We start from the raw sequence: 23,613 nt of genomic DNA, 5'->3' as shown, positions 1-23,613 counted from the left end.
TAGTCTCCCAAAGCCATTATTCCTTATCCTCGTGTACCGCCTGGACGACAGGGAGGCTCCACACGACTAAGAAATACAATGGGACTGGGGCAGGCCCTTGAGATCCCAGGTTTGCAGGAGAAGGGCTGGGAGGGTCGGGAGAAGGACCTTCTCGAGGCGCCCCCGCAATGTCCTCTGCGCCCACCAGAAGGCGCCCGGGCGCTCGCATTCCCCGCGCCGAGCTGGAGCCTCCGCCGCACCGAGCCCGGGAGCCGAGCCGCGCGGCGCCGCGATCTGAACAACCGGGCGGCGGCCTGAGCCCTCCCCTCCCGGCAAGTGGGACAGGGTGCCGGGGAGCCCAGGCTTCGTTTCTGGGGCTGGGATGCACGGTTTCTCAACTCCGTTCTCCACCCCCACCCCACCCCCCCCGCAGGAAACGCCCAGAACCACCCCGCGCCGCGGTCTACAAAGCCCCGAGCGTCCGAAGGCGGGAGGGGTTGGGCGAGCCCGGGAGGCAGGAGGATCCCCAGGACACAGACTCACGGCTGGCTCCCGGATCAGGCCGCCTCCAGCCCCATGAAGACCCTCAGGCCGGGGCTGAGAGCCTGGAACAGCCCGGACGGAAATCTTGTGGCGGCCTTAGAGCGTTAGACAGGTCAGTGCCGGGGCGGGATGAGGGGGCCGAGCTGGAGGCGGGAGGCTGCGCGCTCACGGGTCCCCCCGGTCCCCCGCACAGCTTCCCGAGGCCACTCGCGCGGTCACCTCCGCCGGGGGCACGCAACAGCGCGGGCGTGATTCTGCATTTTTCATGACAGGCAAGGTGTGGAGCCGCCCTGTGCAGCCCACGGGGGCCCAGGTGATGCTCGGACCGCGGGGTGGGGGACACGCGGGCCGGGGGCGGTGGGGCGGGAATGGGGGAGTCCGCTGCTCTAAGAAAGCGATGCACTCCTACTTATTCGCGGCCCCGAGGAAAGCCCCGCATCCAGCGGTCTCTCGCATCAACATGCCGGGCCTCGGGCGTGAGAGGAAACCGAGATGCGGGAGAAGGCGAGAAGAAAGGAGGCCGGGAGACCCGAGGCCCGGGGAGTGGAGGGAGGAGGGCCGGGGGAACGATTCGCTGTGCAAATCCTAGCGCGCTGAGATGTACAGAGCGTCCCGGGGGCGGGGGGGGCGGGGGGAGGCGGGGGGGCGGGGGGGGCGGGGGGGCGGGGGTTGCTGGCAGGAGCCTCCAGAACCTCCCGGCTCTAGGGTCCCAGCCCACGCCTCCCCCCCGCGCACCTTTCTCACCCTCCCACTCCTACCGCCCACCAGGATGCGGCTGGGCCGCCGGGCCCTCTGTGTGCTGGTCCTGCTGCTCGCCTGCGCCTCACTGGGGCTCCTGTACGCGAGCACCCGGGACGCGCCGGGCCTCGGGGCACCTCTTGCGCTGTGGGCGCCCCTGCAGGGCCCCCCCAGACCAGAACTGCCAGACCTGACGCCCGAGCCCCGCTATGCACACATCCCAGTCAGGATCAAGGAGCAAGTGGTGGGGTGAGTGCCAGGGGTGGTGGCGGCAGAGCGGCACTCGCTGGGGGTGGCGTGGGGAGCTTTTGTTTCCTGCACTGCTGAGCGCGGATCTCTGGGTTCTCCTGACTAGTTGGGGAGTGGGGTAAGGCAGGGGGAGCTTCTGAGTCTTGGGCTGGCGGGGAGGGGGAATCTCTCCTCCCTGAACCTCCTCATGGTGATGGGGAGGAGAGGATGTGCAGGCATAGGAGGGCCCTAGAAAACTTCCCAATGTCCTGATGATTCTACTTGAAAGGGGAGTCCATGTGGGGTCCTAAATGGTGGGTAGACAACTCTGAAATTCTAGCAATTGACCCTATTCTACGGCTCTGTAAATTCCAGATTTAGGGGACAAGTCATGGTGGTCTCTCCCCCTGGAGACTATCTGAAAAGCAATGTTTAAGGGGACAGACATTGGATGGGCAGGGTTGAAAGGCCAAGGTGTGGGGCACTGTGTAAATGTTTCGTGGGGTGAATGGAGTTGGATGGCTGGGCTCTGATGACCTTCGTCCCCCCTCCAGGCTGCTCTCTGGGAACAATTGTAGTTGTGAGTCCAGTGGAAGGAGCTTTTACCTCCCCTTCCAGAAGCAGGTCCAAGCCATCGACCTCACCAAAGCCTTTGACCCGGAGGAGCTGAGGGCTGCCTCTGCCTCCAGGGAGCAGGAGTTCCAGGCCTTCCTTTCAAGGTACTATCTTGAAATGAGGGTGTGTCTTTGCAGTGGGAGGCCTGGAGGGAGGGTGTGACTGGAAGGAGAGCTCCTCTGTCCGTGATTCCTTCTCTGTCCTCCACTGCCAGGAGCCAGTCCGCTGCTGACCGGCTGCTCATAGCCCCTGCCAATTCCCCTCTTCAGTACCCACTGCAGGGTGTGGAAGTCCAGCCCCTCCGGAGCATCTTGGTACCAGGTGGGGAGAATGAGCCTCAGGGATGACCTAAGGCACTGTGGGGGTGTCAGAGCTCAAAGTTGGGTGAGGAAGAGTGAAGCAAGATTGGAATGGGAAGTGGGGAACTTCCAGTGAAAGGGGGACTTGAGGTCAGAAGGGGGCTCATGAGATGGAAGGTGAGGACAGAAGGGACTCTACGTTGTCAGGAATTGCAGAAGGCTGTAACTGGAGAGGTTTGGGGGAAAGAATCTACTCTTTGCTGACTAACTAAAGATTAGTGGGTAGGTGGGGCAGGCCATAAAGAGCCATTGCTTTGATGGAAAGGAGTAAAAAAATCAGTTACTCTAGGCTTCATCCTAACAGGTACCCTGCCTCAACAAAGAGGGATGGGTGAGAAGGTCCCTGCAGTGGTGAAGAGAGACAAAGTGCAGAAGAATTCAAGGCTGGGTGTGATTCTCTCTCTCCTTCTTCCTAGGGCTGAGCCTGCAGGCAGCTTCTGGTCAGGAGCTTTACCAGGTAAGAGGAAATGAGGCTGGGAAGGTCAGGTGGGCAGAGGATGCTGGAGGGAGACCCCACTGCAAAAGGAGGGATGAAGCCACCAGGGAGGCAGGTGGTAGGTGTGAAGCCTAACCCTGTACTCTCCATCCTCCTCTCCCAGGTGAACCTGACAGCCTCCTTGGGCACCTGGGACGTGGCAGGGGAAGTGACTGGAGTGACTCTCACGGGAGAGGGGCAGCCAGATCTCACCCTCACCAGCCCTGGGCTAGACCAACTCAACCGGCAGCTTCAACTGGTCACTTACAGCAGCCGAAGCTACCAGGCAAACACAGCAGACACAGGTGTGAGGCCTGGGCGGAGGCAGTGGCTGGCTGGGTGAACAGAGAGCCCAGAAAGGCTGGAGCGGGCAAATGGTAGAGGGTGTGGGAGACACTAGGGCAATGGCCAGAGCTGCCCAGTCACACAATGGGCATTTCAGCTAGGCTAGCAGGACCAGGGAGAGAGAGAAGGGGCCTTTGTTCATCTGGGGCCAGAGCAGGCCAAAGGGAAACCCGAGCTTTGGGTGTGTCCCCCCTTCAGGCCAACCGTGGGGGCCCCAGGAAGTGACCTGCCCCAGGAGCCAGAAGACTCAAACTCTATTTCCAATCCACCACTTCCAGGAGGGCAAGGGGCTTTATCTCCCAGAGCTCCCATTTCTCTAGCAAAAAAGGCACAACACAGCCCTCCTGCTTCTCTCCAAGGCTTGGTGCACCAAACCTGCTCCCACTCTGGGGCTTTTGCATTTGCTGTTCCCTCTGCCTAGAATGCTCTTCCCCTAGATTTTTGTACGGCTGGCTCCTAGTCATTTGGATCTCAACTCAACTGGTTCCTCTTCACTATCACATTACTTGTTTTTTTCTCTTCAAGGCTTACCAGTCTCTAAATTTCATTTACTTAGCCTGGAATGACTGACTAGGCTCCTAACTCAGTTTTGTTGCTTAAGAGTTCTGTAAATTAAGACAAGTTACTTAATTTCTCTGTCTTTTTCTGTAGTAGAAATCTACTTAATAGGACTTGTGAAGATTAAATGAGTTCCTATATTTAAGGTAACTGAAAAAGTACCTGCCACATAGTAAATGCTCAATAAACGTGCGCTTTTCATTAAATCTCTTTTTAAAATTAATTTCCCACCCATTAGAATGTTAGTGCCATGGCGGTAAAAATCTTACATTCTTGTCCATCAGGGCCCAGAAAGAGTAGGCATTTAAATACTGATTTACTGAAAAAGGAATGTTATCCCAGCCTTAAGCACCACGGCTTGTGTCCTTTCTTCCCAGTCCGGTTCTCCACAGAAGGACACGAGGCTGCCTTTACCATCCGCATAAGACACCCCCCCAACCCTCGGCTGTACCCATCTGGGTCTCTACCCCAGGGAGGTGAGGCCCGTGCCTGCCGCGACCTAAAATCGAGGTCTAGTGGGGAGAAGGTGGAGGAGGGAAGCCTTGGGAGAAGATGTCTTCCTGCTCCTAATTTCCCACTCTCCTTCCTCTGCACCTAACCCTCCTCCTCCCCAGCCCAGTACAACATCAGCTCCCTGGTCACCATTGCTACTAAGACCTTCCTGCGTTACAATCGGCTACGGGCACTCATTGCCAGCATCCGTCGCTTCTACCCAACGGTCACCGTGGTCATCGCCGACGACAGCGACAAGCCAGAGAGCATTAGCGGTCCCCACATCGAGCACTATCTCATGCCTTTTGGCAAGGTGCGCAGTCAGCGAGGCTGAACCGCGCGCCAGAGCGCGCGGAGGAAGGCGCGCCCTCGGTCTGAAGTCTCCGGTGTTGTGATTCTCAGGACTACCTACCTGTAATCCCAGAATTACTGGGGTGCCTGTTAAGCATGGCAGTTCCTGGAACGTAAGCTCCGTGGGACAGGAATCGTGCCTATGTTGTTCGTCCTGCGTTCTTAGAAAGTGCTGAGCACTTGGGGAGCGCTCAGTAAATAGGTGATGAATGAATGAATGATGAATGAATGGATGAATGGGGTGCACGGTTAGATGCGCTCTAACACCTTCTCCCAGAACACTGACTCAGAAACCCTCGCCGTGGAAAATTGCCTTTTTTACCCAGGCCTGAGCCATTCGTGGGCACTACTGTTAAGAGAGGCGTCAGGAAAGAGAAGGGAAGGTGGGAGAGGGGTTAGGTCCTCTCTCTCCAGCCTCACTGACCATATATACCCTCCCCCAGGGCTGGTTCGCAGGCCGGAACCTGGCCGTATCCCAGGTAACCACCAAGTACGTCCTGTGGGTGGACGACGACTTCGTGTTCACCGCGCGGACGCGGCTGGAGAGGCTTGTGGACGTGCTGGAGCGGACGCCGCTGGACCTGGTAGGGGAGGGCCTGCAGGATGCGGGGTGGGAGAAGGAGGGCCTCCAGCAGGCCGTGGCAGCGGCAGGGGAGCCCTGGCCGAGCACGAGCGCGGACGGTCCTGGGACTGACAGAAGTCGCTGCGGAGCCTGGGAGACCCCCGGGTCCCGTAGGAGTGGAGCGGAGGAGGACGGGGCCCGGGAACCGAGCCGGGGAGAGGGAGCACAGATGTGGTACCCCCACCCCCAGCCACGGCAGTCCCCGTCCCTCTTGGAGCTACCCTCCCACTTCCCGCAGGTCGGCGGCGCGGTGCGCGAGATCTCCGGCTTTGCCACCACCTACCGGCAGCTGCTGAGCGTGGAGCCTGGCGCGCCAGGCCGCGGGAACTGCCTCCGGCAAAGGCGCGGCTTCCACCACGAGCTCGTCGGCTTTCCAGGCTGCGTGGTGACGGACGGCGTGGTCAACTTCTTCTTGGCGCGCACCGACAAGGTGCGCGAGGTCGGTTTCGACCCGCGCCTCAGCCGCGTGGCGCATCTGGGTGAGTGGCTCCCCCTCCCGGCCTGGCCCGGCCCATCGGGGACCCGCGGGGCGCTGGGTGAGGATCCAAGGACGCTGGCGACTCCTACGCCCACCCCACCGCCTCCCCCGTGAAACCCACGGATGGCACCTGGGGCTCTTGGGGCAGTTCTGCGAAGATTTACCAAGATGTGAGCCTTGGCAAGACACAGAGCTGCCACCCTCCTAGCCCGCACACCATTTGAACCTCCAGACCCAGCACTGCCCCTGGGTCTACGTTTGACTTCCCCACCGCTGTCACGGCCACCTTTCCTCCCCTCCCAGCCGCTCCCCCTGGTTCAGACCACACTCCTGGAGCAGCCCATTCAGTATCTGATGAAACTTTAGGTGTTGGGGGGGGGGGTGGACAGTTGTGGTATGTTATCCAAGCACAAGGTAAGTATGTTGACTCTATTTTACAGAAGAGTGAAACTGAGACCCTGAAGAATTAATTACTAGCCCAAGGCCCTCAGAAACGGGGTCCTTGCCTATGCACCCTCCATACCCCAAATCTTAGTTCTCCCTTAAGGGTTGGCCTTCTACACCCTTCAGACCCTTCACTGTGTACTCCCTTTCCCTCCATGCCTCCCCCCCCCCAGAATTCTTCTTGGATGGGCTTGGTTCCCTTCGAGTGGGCTCCTGCTCAGACGTCGTTGTGGATCACGCATCTAAGTTGAAGCTGCCTTGGACATCAAGGGATGTGGGGACAGAGACTTATGCCCGCTACCGCTACCCAGGATCACTGGATGAAAGTCAGGTGGCCAAACACCGCCTACTCTTCTTCAAACACCGGCTGCAGTGCATGACCTCGGAATGAGGGCCACTAGGGGCCTTCAAACTGTCAAGCTGGGCCTGCCTCCTTGTCCCTGCCAGGAATTTCTAGCAAACCCCAGCACCCAGTGACCGCTCCACGGACGCTCCCTGATCCCCTTCAGAAACTGATCCCAAGCAGGGGCTTGTCCTGGTGACACTCCTCCTTTCTGCGAGTGCCCAGGGATGTGATGGAGCCATAACGGTCTCACAGCCAGTGCCAAGTCCTCCTCCCACCCCCTTTGTCATGGGACAGGAAGTGGGGGGGGTCGCTTTCCAAGTGCCAAAGAGCCCATGGAGACTCTAAGAACTTAAAGTGGAAATACTCTCATCTCCTTGGGACTGAGGGGGTGGGGAAGTCCCTGCGTGTATTCCCAGGGCTGTACCCCCTCCCCCATCTCTGGATCCAGGACTCTGTGCACAGGCTCCAGCCCCACCCCCCATGGAGAGAACTGGAGACTTCTGGAGTGGGGGGGGCGCTGGTGAACACACAAGTGAAAGTCCTTTTTAGTTGTGTCTGCAATGCTGTGAGCTGCAATGCTGTGAGCATGGAGAAAGGGGCACCAGGGATCAGTGTGCGGACACCCAGAGGTTCACTTCATGAACCCCAGAGGTGCTCAGCCTTGTTTTATTATAAGAAGTAAGGGGACTCCTCACACACGTATTGTTGGGGCCCTCCACGCTCCAGATGACTGGGTCAGACCCACACTGTGCAAGTCTTCGGGCCCGTAGTCTCCTGGAAAGAGAGAGGACATGTCAGGAATAGTTTCAGTGCCCTCCTCCCTCCCTCAGCATTTGGCAGTCCTCTGAGGGCACACCACCCCACTTTGAAACCTTAACTCCTTAGTTCTTCACACAGAGCTGGGCCCAGTCTCCCTGGCTTTGCCTTAAATTGACTCATCATTTCATCCCCCACTCTCCCTCCCCTAGTCTGTTTCTCAGGCCTCTTCCCAGAACCCTCTGCATAGATTCTCAGCCACGGACTCACATGTGATCTGCCATATAGCCCAGCACCACCTGGGTTTCCCTCCTGTTGCTCCTGCCCCCTCACCAGTCTCTCCAGGGCATGAGCAGCTGCATCCTGGACACTGACGAACAGCTGTTCTGGGGTCACTCTGTTCAGGAGTCCTGCCTGGGTCAGTGTCCCCAGTACTGAGGCTGTGTAGAGAGGCAGGCCAGGCTTGTAGGTCTTAAATCCATACCATGTCCTTTTCCCTCCCCCACGTGTCTGGTCATTCCCCAGTCTCCAGGTCCCTCCAGCCTCCACACCTCTCACCATTACACTGAGCCAGGAGAAGGTGGATCCCAGCATCGTGGCATCGGCTGGCCAGCTGCGGAGAAGGAGAGGGGGGTCAAATCCTACTTCAGAGGGTATGCATGGGATGCTAAGGGGACTTTCTCCTCGACCTACCTGCCCCATCCCTCACCTGTACCACTTCTCTGGCTCCAGCAACATCTGCAAAGGTGAGACCACTGCAGTCTAAGACCACCACCCTGACGGGCTCAGCAACTAGGATGGGAGAAGGCAGGAGTGGCCAGACGCCCCATAGGGCACATGCCCAGTCTCCCTCTTTGTCATCTCATCTCACCTGCATCGGGTGGGCCATCTGTCTTTGGAGCCTCCTGTGAGTAGAGAAGGGCAGTTACCACCTCCAAGACACCAGCATGAACGTGCGCCCCGTAAGCAGTGATCTCCTTTAGAAGACCCACCTGCCTCCCTCTCCCGGAGAGGCCACCCTCCCCTCTGACCAGGTCTCTCACCTTGCCTCCTTCTCCAAGCCCCAGGTGCCACTCCAGGGTGCGGCGAAACTGCCCACGGGTCCCAAAGTAGAGGGGTGCTGGGTAGCTCAGGATGCAGAGCCCCGGGACCTTAAGGAGCTAAGAAGGCAGAGGCTCAGAAGAACACCCGGGTCTGGTCTTCCCTTCCCTCGTTGTCCATAGACTACCCACCTTGTGGCTCTCTCTGAGTGGCCTGTAGAGCTCCGTCCCCTCAGCAAGTCCAAGTGCCAGGCACTGCACCCTGGGTGGGAAGCTGGTGTCAGATTCCCAGCCTGGCCTGGCTGGAGAGTCCCCCCAAGCACCTGTTCTTTCCCCACTGTGCTTCCTGGCTCATCTCCACTCGCACCTCTGGGTACGGCAGATCACAGTCATCATGGAGAAGACCACACCTACGGCCAGGCCTAGGTCCACGCTCAGGATCACTACGGCCACCCATGTGACCATCCATACAGCCTGCAGGACAGGGTTGGGAGTGAAAGGCCAGGCCATCACTGCTAGGGAAAGAGGTCCAGGGTCGTGGTGCCTGCCAAGGCAAATGATAGGAAGGGATGGCCCAGGAGAAGGTAGAAAGAATGACAGGAGGAAGGGACAGGATTGACTCAGCAGGGAAACCCCACCCTCCACCCTGTGTCTGGGTAATGGGATTAGGAGGTAGGCTTGTTGCGGTGGGGGGCGGGGAGCTACAGATTGTAGGACCTGGACAATTAGCTTCAATCGAGGGCAGAGGCTGGGGATGCTGGGAAATGGGAGGGGGCAATCTGGGGTAATGTTGCCGCTTCTCACAAAGTCCGTGCGGCTGATGCGCCATAGCTGTGGCAGTTCCTGCATCTGGAAGAACATCTGGCGCATGCTGGAGATGTTGATGCAGGCCAGGACAGCCTTGGGGCAGAGAAGGCAAGCTGACTGCCTCAGTGTCCTGGAATATAGCCACCCCTCCCGGCCACCCCCAATAGCTCCTCTGTTCCTTACCTTGGGCAGATAATAGAAGAAGGGCCCCAGCCACAGCAGCACTGAGAGGACAACTATGCAGGAGAAGAGGCCTGCCAGCTAGAAAGGAGGAGGGATGGAAGCCGAGAAGCAAAGGGATCTCATCCACCACTGTGAGGGAGCTGGCCGCCCTGCCCACTTTACCTTGCCTTCCCTGGAACTCTCCCTCCTTCCGAATCCCTGTCCATGAAGATATTCCTCAGTCTTCCACTCTCTTCTTGCTACTTTGCATCTCACATCTACTTTTCCCCTCTCCCAATTAAATGCCTCTCATTTGCCAGACTCTACATAGATGTACTTTAATTTCCCTATTTTTGTAGCCCATGTCCATCTTAAAAGCCACTGTTGGATGACCCTAAAAGCAGGCTCACCACATTCTTAGGGGACCAGCAAAGTAGGAAACCAGAAATATTAGGGGGAGACTTTCATGTGTGATATGTCCCATGGGGGGGTGTGGAAATCAGAAGTTTGTCTCTCAAATTTATTTTACAGTTCAGTTTTGTTTTTATTTTGAGCTACATGTGGGCACTGTAAACTGAGTGCTTAGAGTCTACAAAGGTCTTTTTTTGTTAAAGATTTTTATTTATTTATTTGACACAAAGATCACAAGTAGGCAGAGAGGCAGGGGGAAGCAGGCTCCCCATTGAGCAGAGAGCCCGATGCAGGGCTCCATCCCAGGACCCTGGAATCATGACCTGAGCTGAAGGCAGATGATTAACCCACTGAGCCACACAGGTGCCCCAAGTCTACAAAGGTCTTAATGGAGCTTAGTTATCTTCTCTCCATCTCCTACCCAGAAATTCCCACCCCATCCCTCTCCCGCACAGACTCCTAACCTCCTCTATCTGGTTGCCCTCTGGGGAATCTACCCATCCTCCACCTGTTTGTTCACCACCACCCATCCCCCTGGATACCTTCCCACCCTTCTCCTCATCCAAGACACGCTATTACCTGTGTGTTCCCACCAGCATCCACTAGTAGGCTGGTGGTGGCCAATGTGGCGGAGTTGGGAAAGCAGGAGAAGAGGGAGGAGATGAGGTTGGAGACACCATGGGCCAAGAGCTCCTGGAGGGATGCAGTGAGATGAAGAGGAGAGAGACAAGGGCATAGGGAGGGCACATCAGATTAGGGGGTTGTCTCCTGAATGAATTGGGGCCCTCAGTCGGAGTCACACCTGGTTGGAGTCAATAGTGTAGCTATACTTGTCTGCATAGATGGAGGCCAGGGAGGCGGACACAGCAAAGGCAACCAGCGCGATGGGCAGCGAGTCAACCAGAATCCTGGGCAGCTCAGCCAGGTTAGGGAGGTGAGGTTGGGGGAATCTGGAGAGAGAGGGATCCAGGGTAAGGATGGGTTGGTCCTAAGAAGGATATGGGGAAGACAGAGAAAACAGGGTGGGGTGAGTTGGGTCAAGGGGAAGTGCTGGGTGGGAGAAATGGGAGAAGAGCAGGCTCTTGACTCCCTTACCCTCCAGGCAGCAGCCCCACTATCTGGACGTTGTATCTTGTGTCCAGGGAAGAGGTGAAGCAGAGCACAGAGGCCAGAAGCACCTGGGAACGAGAGCAAATTAGGGCATGACAGGAGATGGGCTTCCTGGCAGAGACTAGAAAGCGCCTCACGGAGAAAAAGGATTCTAAGGCAACTGTTAGTTGTTTTTGGAGGCCCAGCCCCTGGGGGCTCTGGGATGTGTTTGGGTTGGGTGCCTGGCCGCCCATTTAGAGTGCAGGATGGTGGGGATGGGAAAGAGGAATGATGTATATGCGAGGTTATAGAAAGAGATGGAAGAAGAGGGACTCCCATGAGGGATGGTAGACACAAGAAGTGTACCGAGCCATTCTAGGTAGGAGAGCTGGGATATGTCTCGGCATAGATGGCGTATGAGTGGAGAGACAGAACACTTATTTAGTCGGGGAGAGAGAGAAATGTAGGTGGGCATGGGAAGGTAGAGAAACTGTGAACAGTGAACAGCGAAGGACCAGGACCGGGTGAGGGGAGAAATGTGAGTGGAGAGTGCCGTGGCAAGCGACACCGCAAGGGAGCGCTGTAAGCAGGAAGAAGGCTTTGTAAGAGGTCCAGGAGAGGCTCCATGCGAGAAGTGGGTGGGGGATTCCAGAGGGTCAAAATATTCTGGGAAGAGGCCTGGAAAGGGACACGGATGCGCAGGACTTCTCCTCTGTAAACTCGCTGCATTCCACGAGGGGGCGGCAGCCGCCAGCTCCTACCCGATGGGCAAAGGGCTGTGTGGTGCAGGGTGCAGAGCGCACTCCCGACCCGGGAGCCATCCTCACCATAACGATTTCGCCTGGGATCGGGGTGGGTAGCTTGTCCCGGAATCTCACGTTCAATTCTTTGACGGGCACGAGCAGCGCCAGGCTGAGTGCCGAGATGGTCAGTTCTGCCGGACTGCTCCGGGGCAGCGCGGTCAGCACAGCGGCCAACGTCTGCGGGCAGGGGCGGTGAGCGAGGGCCGGGTGCCGGCTTGACTGTCCCCAGCGCGGACCCACCCGGCCGAGGCAAGGCCTCCCGGCTCCCATCGGGGCTTCCACCGCCGCAGCGACCCTCATTCAGCCAGTGGTTCTAACCTCCTTCCCTCCGCCCCCGTCACCGTCACCCTCTATCCCTCCACTCGCCGTCCTTCCTTCCTTTCCGGGTTTCCCTCTTCCCAAGACCGCCAGAAGCCGCTTCTCCGCTGTTCTCCACCCCCACCTTGAAGAGAGCGAAGCAGCCAATCTGGCGCGGGAGGGGCAACCCTAAAAGGCTGGGCAATTGGGACACTAGCACGTGCAGCGCAGCCCCGCTGGTCAGCGCTTTGACCACAGGCTCCGACAAAAAGGTGGACAGGACGCCGAGCTGCAGCGCGAACATGCCCAGCTGCAGGGGAGGAGATGCACAATCACTACTGGAGGAGGAGCGGACCCGCGGGAGCGCACCTCTCCCGCCTACGCCCGCGCAGGACACGCGTCCCGCCCCCCTCTCCTGGCCCAGTTCCCCAGGGACCCCAGCGTGGATCCCGCAGGATCCTCCCTCACCATCAGCGCCCCGCTCCCGAAGGCCAAGGCTGCAGCCGCCCCAACCCGCTGAGCGTCCAACTGTTCCCTCTCGATTCCACTCAGGTTACCCCCGAGGGGTTCCGGCACCAGCCGCTCCACCGCCGAGCCAGTCATGAGGCTGAGTACCGCGAAAGTTCCTAGGGCCGGGGAATTCAAACGCAGAGATCACCAGCCCTGCCGCCTGGGGTGCGGCGACCGCTCAGGCTCCGCGTCCCCGGTCAGGCTGCTGCGGTCAGATCCCGCTCTCCTGGAAGGCTGCTGTGCAGGTGAAGGCCGTGGGGCAGAGAGCTGGTGCAGCAGCCCGGAAAGTGCCCGGAGGGAGGCTAGGAGAGCGCGCCAGCCGGCAAATACTGCCCCCTAATGCATCACTCTCCTCCTGCAAACGCCCCGCGGACCGCGCGCTCCTCTGGGTAACCGCGCATCTCTGTTCCCCTCTTCCATCTCCCGGAGATGTTCTTTTAAACCGAATCTCCTGGGGGTGAAGTAAAGTCCGAGGGCACTCCCTTCTCTTCGCACACACTCAGCACCAACCCCCCCCCCCCAACGGCCCAGCAAACTTTGCTTAGGTCCCAAGTTCCCGGCAGGGAAACGGCAGAGGCTGAAGGGAAGCAGGGGAGGGGAAGAGGGGAACAAGAGTTAAGGAGCTCACAGGAACCCAAGCCTCAAACCCCTGTCCACTGGCACCCCACAGAGAAGGAGAGGAGTCAACGGGTCGCTCACCAGTGGACAGATGTCTCCCAGTACCCAACAAGGTGTAAATGAGGACGGGGAAGAAAGAAGTGTAGAGTCCGAACACTGGAGGCACAGAGGTCAGGAGGGCAAAAGCCATGCCTAGGGGAAAAGTGGAAGGAAAGATTATTGGGGTGTGTGGTGTGGGGGAGGGGGTGGCTGGGGGAAGGTGACCAGCCTCCAGAACGCCACCCTTCCTGTGCACACTCTCAGAGGCTGGCATGGAGACGCTAAATCATGCTACATGAGGGAACCCAGGGGTTAACAGGCCTCCGTGGGAGGTCTTGGGGCGGACAAGGTCACAGATCCGTGTCGGCCTAGACGGGAGTGAGGGGGATGGCGGGTGTGGGGGAAGCCAGTATGTGCCTCTCTCCAGTTCCCTGACCTGGAACGTGTCAAAGACTTCTCGAAGGATTACGCAAATGAAGGGAGCTGGGGGTAGGGATCTGATGCAGCTCGGCAGTCCTTACCCAGTACTTGGTCTCAGATCCTGTCTCCGAACCCTCAGCCACATTACCCAATCTCTTGCTCCCGGGTTTCCAGCCTCTGCACCTTCCCGACGCCCTCCAGAGCTTGGGCCCCAGAAGGGCAGGTATTGGGGCCACTTACCCTGGGGCACGTGCACGATGCCCACGGTCACTCCGGCCACGGCATCCCCGAGCAGCCAGGCCCGCCAGCGGTAGTGGGGCAGCCAGCGCAGAGGAGGCAGCCGCGCCAGCAGCAGGCGCCACGCCCCCGGTCCGGAGCAAGCGCCAGGCAGCCGCCTCCACTGTCTGCACAGCCGGGACCAGCGGGGCTCCGAGAGTAGCTCCGACTCCTGCTCTGCGTCCCCGAAGAGTTGCTGGAACCGAGCTTCGGTGAGAGGTTCCCTGAACTTGGCGCCCAGAGGGAACTTAAGGTCGGAGGCCTCTCCCAGGCCTGGGCAGGTCCTGGCGTCCGGTAGTCCACTCATTTTGCCCTTGGCCACCTCCAACCCCGCCTAGTCTTAAATACCCCTCCACCCGCTAGTCCTGAGTCCCGCCTCCCTGAAGCAGGGTCCAATCCCGCCCTGGAGGGCGCCCTCTCTTGGGGACCATCAACGGCCCAGAGACTGCAAAGACTTGGGGAGAGGGCGTCTCTATGTTTGGCGTTTTCCTGAGACATCCTCAGTGGGATCGCTCACTCTTGAGCCTACTGGGGTGGGAAGAGGGCAGGGTAGGAGTGGCGCGGGTGTATGGAAAGGTGTAGGGACTAAAGACAAAGGCCAAAAGACCAGCGCATTCTGAACACCCAGCTCGCACTTTTCCCCACTCCTAAGCGTTTTGATTCTGGCCATCCGGCTGCTGCTCCTTTCTGCGTTGGCCCTCTGGGAGGAGATAGCTTGCTCCTCTAGAGTGGCCCATCATTCCTAGAGCCTCTGCGTTCTCACCAAGAAAATTCAGCGTGCCCCCCAAAACACACACATGCCTCTCCGCCAGACCCAAATCTGCATGGGGTATACAGCTTGTCCCAAGGAAATGGAAGGGGCTCCGTTGACAGAGCAGCTTCGAAGCCTGCTAAGATGGGACTCGGCTACAGTAGAGCCCAGGGATGACGGAGAACTACCACCCACACCTCTGCTGGGAGCTGGGCCTAACTTCCCAGTTCAGGGCCTCAGGGGAAATACTGAACTGAGAGCAAATTTTGATTTTGCTTCTTAAAAGCCAAAAAAACAAAACAAAACAACAACAACAAAAAGAACTTGAAGTGCCATTTATTACATTCAAGTGCTATTTACAAAGTTGGCACTCAAAAACACATTTGTGGTTAAATTAAGTTCAAAAAGGTCATGCACCCACCTCATGAACCCCTGTGGTCCCTCAAGAGATACAAAAGTTCTGAGCTCCAGCATCCTGCTATTTTCCCCATCCCCTCCTCCATTTACAAGAATACTTGGCATCCCTCCTCATCACCCTCTGGTCCCCAGTCCCTGACCCCAAAGCCCTGGGTGTGGGGTATAGTGAGGGTGGGTCTCCCCTCTTCAATTCCTCCTATTGTTCCCCAGAAGTCTTATCTGGGCTGTACGTCCTGTCCCCCCCTTAAGAGGTCCCTCCCCCCATTGTCGGCCAGAGGGACCTCAGGCCCACAGGGAGGCTCCAGCTCCTCCTCACCCTCCCACACCAGCAGCCTATTGTCTGCTGAGGAAGCCCAAGTACACGTGACCAAGCCCAGGGGACGAGTGGACACGGTGGACACACTGATGCCCAAGGACCCAGGACAGGGCGTCTGGATACGGAACTCTGCATGTTTGGCTTTCTCCATCCTAGGGGCTATCCCAGAAGTTGGGAGGGATGAAGACCCCTTTGAGCTGTCCACTCTTGGGTCTGTACTTGAAGAAGACTCCCTTCCTGCTCACTACGGATATGCCTTGTGACCTCGCAGACCGCAAAAAGGAGATCCAGGGCCAAAGAGGGCCACAGACCCCAGCATCCTCTCCACATCTCCCTTCCCACTCAGCTGAGCATGGAGGCCTCAGAAGGAAAGGTACTTGGGCATTTAGTCCTTTAGAATCTGGATGTTGGGGGAATGGTGGGAAGTCACACTACACTGGGCTTTCCAGTGGAGTCTAGAATGGAGGCCAGATGGGAGAGAAAGCAGCCTGGGAAAGAGGAGGATATATCACGGATCTAGGGTTTCCCAAGCTCCAGGTCCAGACTGCCAGATGGCGCAGCTGCAGGTGAGGGACAAAAACAGCGACACCTTTTGTCTTCCACCCTGTGTCCTCCTCTCGCCAGACCATCCACAGGCCCCGCGGATTTCTCCCCATCACTTCACTCCACTTCCCCTTCCCTCTGCCAAGACAGCAGCCTTAGTGATATCACAAAACCTTTAATCTCAGAAAACTGGAAAAAAAAAATCAAAATCAAAACCAATCATTTTTACCTGGCCCCTGCCCCAGCCCTCCCACCCACCCACCCACATATCCTTCTTCTGGGGGGAACCTGTGATGCATGCATAGGGATGGGCGCTGAAGGAACCCATGTTCCTTAAGCAGAAAGAAGTCTTTTTGAGTCTAGGTATCCTGCGCCAAGCCAACACCACTCCCAGCCTCACTGCCCGCTCCAGGCACATCAAGAAGGAATTCCAAGGTGGTGCCAGAAGGACTGCCCTGAAGTTCTCAGGAAATAGGGTGGCTGGGTCAGCACCACCCCAGGCCTTCACCACTTAGAGCTCATCTTCATCCAGCTTGGCAAGTCTGGCTTGGCAGGGAGGGGTGTCTGGAACTGGTGGAGCTGGAGGAGAGTCACGAGGGGCTCGGGGGATGTCACTGTGGGCCTGAAGAAAGATTCATGTCAGAGGAGGAAAAAAGTCTAGGAATCCACCCTCACTCCTTTCTTTTCAGTGTATGCCCCTAGCTAAGCCACCTCCTCTTGCTAGCCATCTTAGATCATCTAAAACCATCAGCTTCTCCCAGGGTTAAACTGGAGGGGGTAAGGTAAGAGTAGGGAAGTAGGAAAGGGCAGAAAAAAGGCATGTGGTAGAAGAAAGGAATGGTATAGGGAAGGGGGATTTAGGGATCCCAGAATAAAAGAGGCCCTCCCCATTCTGCCCCTATAACAGGGGACTCCGTTCCTCATACCTGTGTGTCCAGAGGCAGGGGGGCTCTGGCCACTTCCCCTTTGGGCAACAGCAGCAGGGAGGGGAGAGAGCCATTGATGGGTGTATGTGTGCTGACCTGGGCCCGGTCTCCAGGCCGAATTCTCCCAGGACTCCCCACCCCAAGGCCTCCTGGCCGCCCCAGGCTGTTGGTCTGGCTCTCTCGTCTCTGATACTCAATGGGTGACTGCAATGCTGGGGCAAGGAGAGGAACAGGAGGAGGGTTACAACAGGTTCTTTCCCTAAAGGCTCTACACAGACCATCCTCCCACTTTGCCCTCTTCCCATGAACTGTCAGCCATTGTAAATTGCTGGGGAGGGGGGGAGAAGCTGGGGTCAAGAGGACAGGGACTAAATTTTGGGCAGAGAGGGATTTGGGAGGTCAAAGGGCTGAAGGAGCATGTCAGGGAGGGAGGGTGAGAGCTTCACCATTGAGAAAGTCCCGCTGGCTTTCCAGGATCTGAGCCACTTGCTTGATCCAGGCCTGACTCACTGCGGGGTCTGCAGTCTGCAGGACATAGCGCTGGATCCCACCCTCTGGCCCTCTGGAGGTCAGTGCAAAGCGGCAAGGGTCACCTTGGAGGTTCCCCTCCAGTCCTAGGCAGCTCACCTGTATTGGCAAGTAGGAGAGAGGCCCCAGATTCTTTAGGCCGTCTCTGGTTCCCACCCCCTCCAACAAATCCAGGAGCCAGGTGTTCTCTCAGAGGCCTCACCGCATCCCAGCCAGACCCCTCCCTTGTGGCCTCCTCCCCACCTTGATGCTGCTCTTGTACACGTATCCAGCCTGTGATCCTCCTCGGACTCCCCCTCCCAGGGCCTCACTGAAGATGACAATTTGCTCGAAAAGGAAGACACGTCGCTCTCGACCCCGGGAGGACAGCAGCCCCCCAGCCTCGGGCTCTGTGACCCAGAATGTGTCCTGGCCCAAGAGCTTCCCCTGAGCAGTCAGTTTGCCCTAGAACCAAAGGGTAGTGATTTTGAGAAAAAAAAAAAAAAAACAAAAAGAGAAAAGGGACTTCCTCTGATTCTCCCAACAACCGTGGAGTCGGTCTCAGGGGAGGGACAGTTCCCCCATGAGGACCTCCCAAGTACTCAGACTGGGGCCAAAGAGCATTGGGCCTCTAATTGCCTGTTCTATCCCCATACCTCAAAGCCCCGAAGTCTCCCCAGGGTCATCATGTCATTGCAGCGCTTGGGTACAAAGCACATGACCTCCACAGCTTGCTGGGTCACAGGTGAAGAGAGGAGCATTGTCATTGTGGAGAAAGAGGCCTCTTCAGAGCATGTTTCAACTCTCAACCAGCCTCCCCCTAAAAACCAGACAGCTCAACACCACCCAAGTTGCTGGGGTATCCCAGGAGACCAAAAAAATAAGGGGTATGTGGTGTGTGTCCTAGCAGAGATGGAAGTCCTCACCTCCAGCTCTTCCGTATCCATTCCAGCTCTACTATAATATTTGAGAAAATCCTAAGATGTAGAAAAGAAATACTCAGGACAGATGAAGGTGCCCAGGAAGTCTGGGGGGAGCCTTAGGAACGCTGGGGAGAGGAACGAGACAAGCAAGGGCTGTCCCAGCCAGAACCCCCAGGAAATAGGTGGTCCTGACCTTGAGCAGTAGCTGGTATTTCATGATCCTCTGCACTGGTTTGATGAGCAGGTCACTGAGCTGCAAGCGGTGCCCTAGCTGCTGCCGGAGCTCCTGGCGACAAGGACAGGGTAGTTACCAAGTCTGGAGAGCCTGATGATTTTGTCCCCCTTCCCCCAAGGTACCTCAGCCACTGACCTCAAAGTAGCTATCCCCAAATTCTGATACCACATGCTCTGACTTGGGCTTATTCTGACAGTACACCACGTACATATGCAGCCGGCGCTCCTAACAGGAGTCGAGTTTAAGGAGAGCAGGACGGGTGAGGCGAGAGAATACTTCTGGGGAGCCCAGACCCACTCCCGAGCCCCACTCCTTCGAGGCGCCCCCTTAAGCCTCACGTGTTTGATGAAGAGCTGAGCCAGCCAATCAGGATCATTCAAACACCGCTGTAGCTCCTCCAGGAAATAGCTGGAGGGGTTGGTGAAGAAAAGGCTGGTCAAATACCCCCACCGGACTCAACTGAGAGCTGTCTACCCTAGCTGGGCCATTAAGCCACTCCAGACGTTGCTCAGGAGACTGCAGGCCCATGGCTAGGTAACAGAGACAACAGAGGTATGCCCTTCCGCCTCGCTTTCGGGGATCCACCACTCACTCTCGATGCCACTCATAGATTTGCTGGACGTTCCCGAACACAATCCTGTCACGGCCTCGAAGACTCTCGGGGACCCCCTGAGCAGCCATGGTGGCCATGTAACCCTATGAGACGGTTGGGGTGGGAGAATGAGTGTGTGGGGGGGTCAGCCTTTACGAGGGGAACCCCCTCCCCCAAGAAGTCCAGGATGTAGAGGGGACTGGGAAGGTGGGACAGAGGAGCACTAAGGCATCCCCTAAAATTAGCCTTGAGCAGAGGAAAAGGGCTGGGCTAGGGCTGGGGAGAGAAAAGGGAGCTACCTCCACAATCTGCCCCAAGTCCTCCACGTACATTTTCTCTGTCTCTACCAGTTCACTCAAGACATACCTGGGAAGAGAGCAGGAGTGCACATCCTTGGTTTAGCCACTACCTCTTTCCTGGACTAGAAGCCCCTTATTACCATAGCCAACCTCAGAGGAAATTCCAAGTATTTTTTTTTTAAGATTTTTTTTTAAAATTTATTTATTTGACAGTGAGAGATCACAAGTAGGCAGAGAGGCAGGCAGAGAGAGAGGAAGGGAAGCAGGCTCCCTGCTGAGCAGAGAGACCGATGGGGGACTCGATCCCAGGACCCTGAGATCATGACCTGAGCCAAAGGCAGCGGCCCAACCCACTGAGCCACCCAAGCGCCCAGAAATTCCAAGTATTAAATCTAAAATGTGAGGGACAGGGGCGCCTTGGTGGCTCAGTGGGTTAAAGCCTCTGCCTTCTGCTCAGGTCATGATCCTAGGGTCCTGGAATCAAGCCCCACATCGGGCTCTCTGCTCTGCAGGGAGCCTGCTTCCTCCACCTCCTCTCTCTCTCTCTCTCTCTGCCTGCCTCTCTGCCTGCTTGTGATCTCTGTCTGTCAAATAAATAAATAAATAAATAATCTCTAACTAACTAACTAATTAATTAATTAATTAAAATGTGAGGGACACTTCTCTGGAAGTTGCACAATGGTTGGGGGGGGCAAAGGTGGGGGAGTGTGTGGGGACACTTACATACTCCTTTCCAGAGCCTTCTTCTTCTGTTCCTCCTCACTCTCAGGGGCTTGGGACAGAGTTTCCTCCTCAGGTGGCTGGAAGGACAGAACATCCTAGAGTCAGCACATGGATGCTTTTGGGAAGCCATACAGACCCGTTTCTTCATACCTGTGTCTTATCTCCAGGACCCTCCAACAATGTGGTCAGCAGGGTGAGTTCTGGAAGCTCCTCTCCTGTGGTGAGAGCTGGTTCCAGCATCCAGTTCTGGGAGCCAGAGGTCAAGTGTCAGAGGTCATGGGCAGTAGCTGTGTCTCCCCAGCAACCAGTGGCCCCCAACCTGCCCTCTCTCCCAGTGTCCTTCATGGATTGTCCTACATGCTTTTGTGGTGCCCCTTGCTCACCTCATATGGTCCAGCCTGGCCACCGTCTGCCTCAGTTTCCACACTGAGACAATGTTTGGAATGATCCAACCATCTTCTCAGGCCACTGACAGGCCCTGGGGGGCCCGGGGAACAGGGGCCAGAGCTGAGGCCAGAGCTGGGGCCAGAGGGGGCAGCCAGACCCGAAGCAGCTGAAGCTGAGATACTCCCCTCACTGCCAGCAATGGAATAGGACTCTAATGGGGAGTGGGGGAAGAAAAGGGGCCATAGATATTACTCCAGCTCTAGATTCAGGGCTCTAGGGAGCTCCCAGAGGCTCTTCTTCATAATGCTGAGCCCTCCCCCAGGGCCCACTCTCTTGTCATCCTCATTTGATTTGGCCAGGATAGAAAATTGCACCTGGGCACCCTTGGGAGGGAGGACAGTAAACACCTGGGCTCCCAAAGCTTGGAACCTCCAGTTTTATGTGGATGCTCCCCCATATCCAGAGCACGCCACAGATATGGTTGGGCAGGCATCTGGGCAGACAGGGGAAGCTGGGGGTAGCCATCTGCTCTCCTACAAGCCGCCCCCTTCCAATGGGCACAGACCATTCCCTGAGAAGGTAGGGGGGAGAGCTAAAAGGCCATCTGCCACCCCCAGACCCCTCCTGCACCAATTGCTGTAATCACTATAAAAAGAAAAGACTTCTGCAGCCCATCTCCCCAACACATGCACAAACCCAACTGGGAGGGGGGAGGCAAGTGAGGAGAGCTCATTAGGGTTATCTTTGCCCTGGGTCAGGAACAGAGGATCAGAGATTTGTCATAAAGCCCCAGGTAGACCCTCATTCTCATTCCTCCTTCTCTCTGGCCCTCTTCAGATCCTTAGTAGATTCTCAGCAAAAGGATTTAAGTAGATCCTTAAGCAAAAGGATTGGTTGTAGGCCCAGGGGGATTGTGGATGGGTTTTTCTCACACCCAGTTGACTACAAGATGGAGAGAAGAGTTTGCTGCCCCTTCCCCAATTTCCTTAACTTGAACTGATTAAAAATTTGGAGGCAGAAGGGATCTTGGAGATCTACTAAGTCACTTTCCTGGAAAACACGGGTACAAGTCTCCAACCTCTGAATCCTTAGGATCAGGTCAGTCTGACGCCCTGAACCATCAGCCCGCCCCCCACTCAACGCTGGGCCCTGGCGACCTCGCACTCACCACGACCCCCCCGGGCGAAGCAGCAGCCGCATTTTGCCAGCACTTTTCGAATCACGTGGGGACAGGCACAGCGACCCCCCTTGTGCCCCCCCCGCATGGCGCCCGGGCCCCCCCGCACCCCCCACCCGGGCCGGCCATGCAGGGGGAATCACGGGGGGCGGGGCGGGGCGGGGACGGCGCAGGGCGCACACCCCCCCTCCCTCCTACCCCGCTCCAGGCTGGGGGAGGAGGGGAGGGAGGGAACTGGGAAGGGGCGTCCAGGGGTAGGCGGAAGTCTGGCCTGGGGGAGGCCTGGGGGCTCCGCAGAGTGGGCGGCGCGAGGCCGGGCAGCCGAGCTGGGCGGGGAAGGTTTCCGGAACTCAGTCGGTGCGGGGCCCAGGGTCCAGATGTCCAGCGGGGCGGGGAGGGATGGTGGGGGAAGCTGGGCCGGGATGCGGCAGCCGCTCCAGCTCCGTCTCTGGCCTCTCGGGTTTGGGGTGGTTCTAGGCCCGGGCAGGGAGGAGGCGGGGGCCGACTCCCCGAGTCACTGGCGCTGCGCGGGTCCCGGCCGAACGGCGAGCGGAATAACAGGCCCGGCCGCGGTGCCGCCGCGGGGAGGGGCCTCTGCGGCCCAGCTCCGCCCTCTCCCTCTGGTTTCCCCCCTTCAGCCTGTGCCGGCTCCAGCCCCAATCCTCCTCCCCCAGGCACCACCACGTTCCCACTCCACGTCCCCAACGCCTCCGCCTCTCCTCTCCAGCCTCGGATCCCCGCCCCGGGTTCCCCTCCCTCCTGCCTCTCGCGCTCCCGACTGCGGAGCGCTGGGGTCGGGGGCGGGATCTGCCCAGGTCGCCCCTCCGCCTCTGCAGTGGGGAAGGGTACGGACGGATGGGCCCGGGCCTGTGCGAAGACGTCCTGGGGGCTGGGACTGTCCCTAGCCGCGGAGGGTTAGACAAGCCCCCTGCCCTTTGGGGACGCGTGAATGAGGAGCTCTGTGGGGAACACAGCCCAGGTGCCGCCCTCTCTCGCCAGACCCTTCTTTCCTCCAGGCCCCAGGACTCCAGCTGAGGCTAATCACCAATTAAGGCGAAGTCCGGGAGCCCGGGCTGGCGAGGAGCCAGGGGTGGGGCGCGGGGACACTCCGCCTGTGGGGGCTCGGGGCCGGCTGATGTGGGGTACACACAGCGCATTAGAGGGCGAGAAGCGTGGAGGTCTTGGCAATTAAATGGGTCTCATGCAGATTAGATGCAAGCCTTTATGCTAATAAGAGCAGCATTATTTGAATTCGCCACTTTGCGCAGGAGGGCAAACCGTGCCCCACCCCACCCCCAGCGTCTTACCGGGCAGCGGAGCCCAGGCGAGGACCTCACGTTCGCGCTCCCCTTTCGGGTCCCCCTCGGTACAGTCAGACTCTGTCTCGGTCTCTCCTGGCTCTAGGGGGCTTCCCTTCGGGGGCTGTGGGGCAAAACTGGTGGTAAGGAAACCACACTCCACGCCCAGCCTTGACCTCCCGCTTCTCCTTCTTCCTCCTGTCAAATCCACATTGTTGTGAAAGGGTCGCCTAGGCTGGGTTGGAGGGACGGGTTCACCCAGACCAGGGCCTTGGCCCTCTTTTGGAACTCATGGAATCCTGCGACTGCCCTTCAGAATTCCTATTTGCTGGTAAATTGAGTTGTAGGGTGCAGACCACCTGAAGCCCCCTAAAGATTCCCAACCTCACCGTGGTCCCTCTTTCTTACCCACTCCTGCCCGGGGAGGGCGCATGCGCGCAGCATGCCCCCCATGACCCCCAGTATCCGGTCCGTGCGGCCAGGGGCGGGGCGGTCCGGGGGCTTCATGCTGGACCCCTACCCTGCTCCAAGTTTCAGGGGGCACGGAAGCCTGGGGGCTCGAGGCCTGCTCGCGTCCGGGGAGTTGGTGCTGTCGAATCCGCCCCCTGCCCGGCTCCGCCCCCACTCCCACCCCAGCCAAACTTCTCAAAGGGGTAGGGTTTTTGCTTTCTCTACAACCAAAGTTCAATAACAAACAAACCTCTCTTAATCCCGATCC

The 23,613-nt window shown here is 57.9% G+C and overlaps 3 protein-coding genes across 5 annotated transcripts; 1 reads left to right on the top strand and 2 right to left on the bottom strand.

Moving 5' to 3' along the window:
- The first annotated feature begins 423 nt into the window (after positions 1–423).
- Positions 424–7,114, top strand: B4GALNT1 (beta-1,4-N-acetyl-galactosaminyltransferase 1). The gene is made up of 11 exons (XM_044226622.1): positions 424–634; positions 1,291–1,509; positions 2,043–2,207; positions 2,318–2,424; positions 2,879–2,919; positions 3,062–3,242; positions 4,218–4,316; positions 4,455–4,645; positions 5,127–5,267; positions 5,544–5,784; positions 6,401–7,114. Exons 2-11 carry the CDS (start codon positions 1,292–1,294, stop codon positions 6,616–6,618), a joined length of 1,602 nt encoding a protein of 533 aa, XP_044082557.1. The 5' UTR covers positions 424–634; position 1,291; the 3' UTR covers positions 6,619–7,114.
- Positions 7,115–7,181: 67 nt separating this feature from the next.
- Positions 7,182–14,108, bottom strand: LOC122891151 (solute carrier family 26 member 10-like). The gene is made up of 18 exons (XM_044226618.1): positions 13,766–14,108; positions 13,148–13,258; positions 12,407–12,564; positions 12,084–12,248; positions 11,666–11,818; positions 10,845–10,927; positions 10,552–10,699; positions 10,329–10,442; positions 9,360–9,437; positions 9,174–9,269; positions 8,737–8,843; positions 8,562–8,631; positions 8,373–8,489; positions 8,201–8,234; positions 8,039–8,121; positions 7,888–7,942; positions 7,663–7,769; positions 7,182–7,347 (listed from the first exon to the last, which is right to left on the bottom strand). Exons 1-18 carry the CDS (start codon positions 14,106–14,108, stop codon positions 7,309–7,311), a joined length of 2,061 nt encoding a protein of 686 aa, XP_044082553.1. The 3' UTR covers positions 7,182–7,308.
- Positions 14,109–16,095: 1,987 nt separating this feature from the next.
- On the bottom strand, positions 16,096–23,476 carry ARHGEF25 (Rho guanine nucleotide exchange factor 25). Of its 3 annotated transcripts, none has more exons than XM_044226619.1 (16): positions 23,304–23,476; positions 22,905–23,019; positions 20,417–20,631; positions 20,184–20,279; positions 20,034–20,110; positions 19,311–19,377; positions 19,012–19,115; positions 18,758–18,827; positions 18,555–18,644; positions 18,378–18,470; positions 18,188–18,238; positions 17,918–17,995; positions 17,526–17,726; positions 17,201–17,381; positions 16,755–16,966; positions 16,096–16,450 (listed from the first exon to the last, which is right to left on the bottom strand). In XM_044226619.1, the coding sequence occupies exons 1-16, from the start codon at positions 23,400–23,402 to the stop codon at positions 16,340–16,342; spliced, it is 1,860 nt and encodes a 619-aa protein (XP_044082554.1). In that variant the 5' UTR covers positions 23,403–23,476; the 3' UTR covers positions 16,096–16,339. The 3 variants fall into 3 exon arrangements, with proteins under 3 accessions (XP_044082554.1, XP_044082555.1, XP_044082556.1); XM_044226620.1 differs by having other exon boundaries at positions 16,851–16,966; XM_044226621.1 differs by lacking the exons at positions 22,905–23,019; positions 23,304–23,476 and adding an exon at positions 21,589–21,731.
- Between the last annotated feature and the right edge of the window lie 137 nt (positions 23,477–23,613).

The sequence above is a fragment of the Neovison vison genome, chromosome 12, assembly GCF_020171115.1.
Source record: "Neovison vison isolate M4711 chromosome 12, ASM_NN_V1, whole genome shotgun sequence".
NCBI classification, from domain to species: Eukaryota; Metazoa; Chordata; class Mammalia; order Carnivora; family Mustelidae; genus Neogale; species Neogale vison.
Note: the sequence above shows the minus strand (reverse complement) of the source record. Positions and strands in the feature narration are given on the sequence as shown.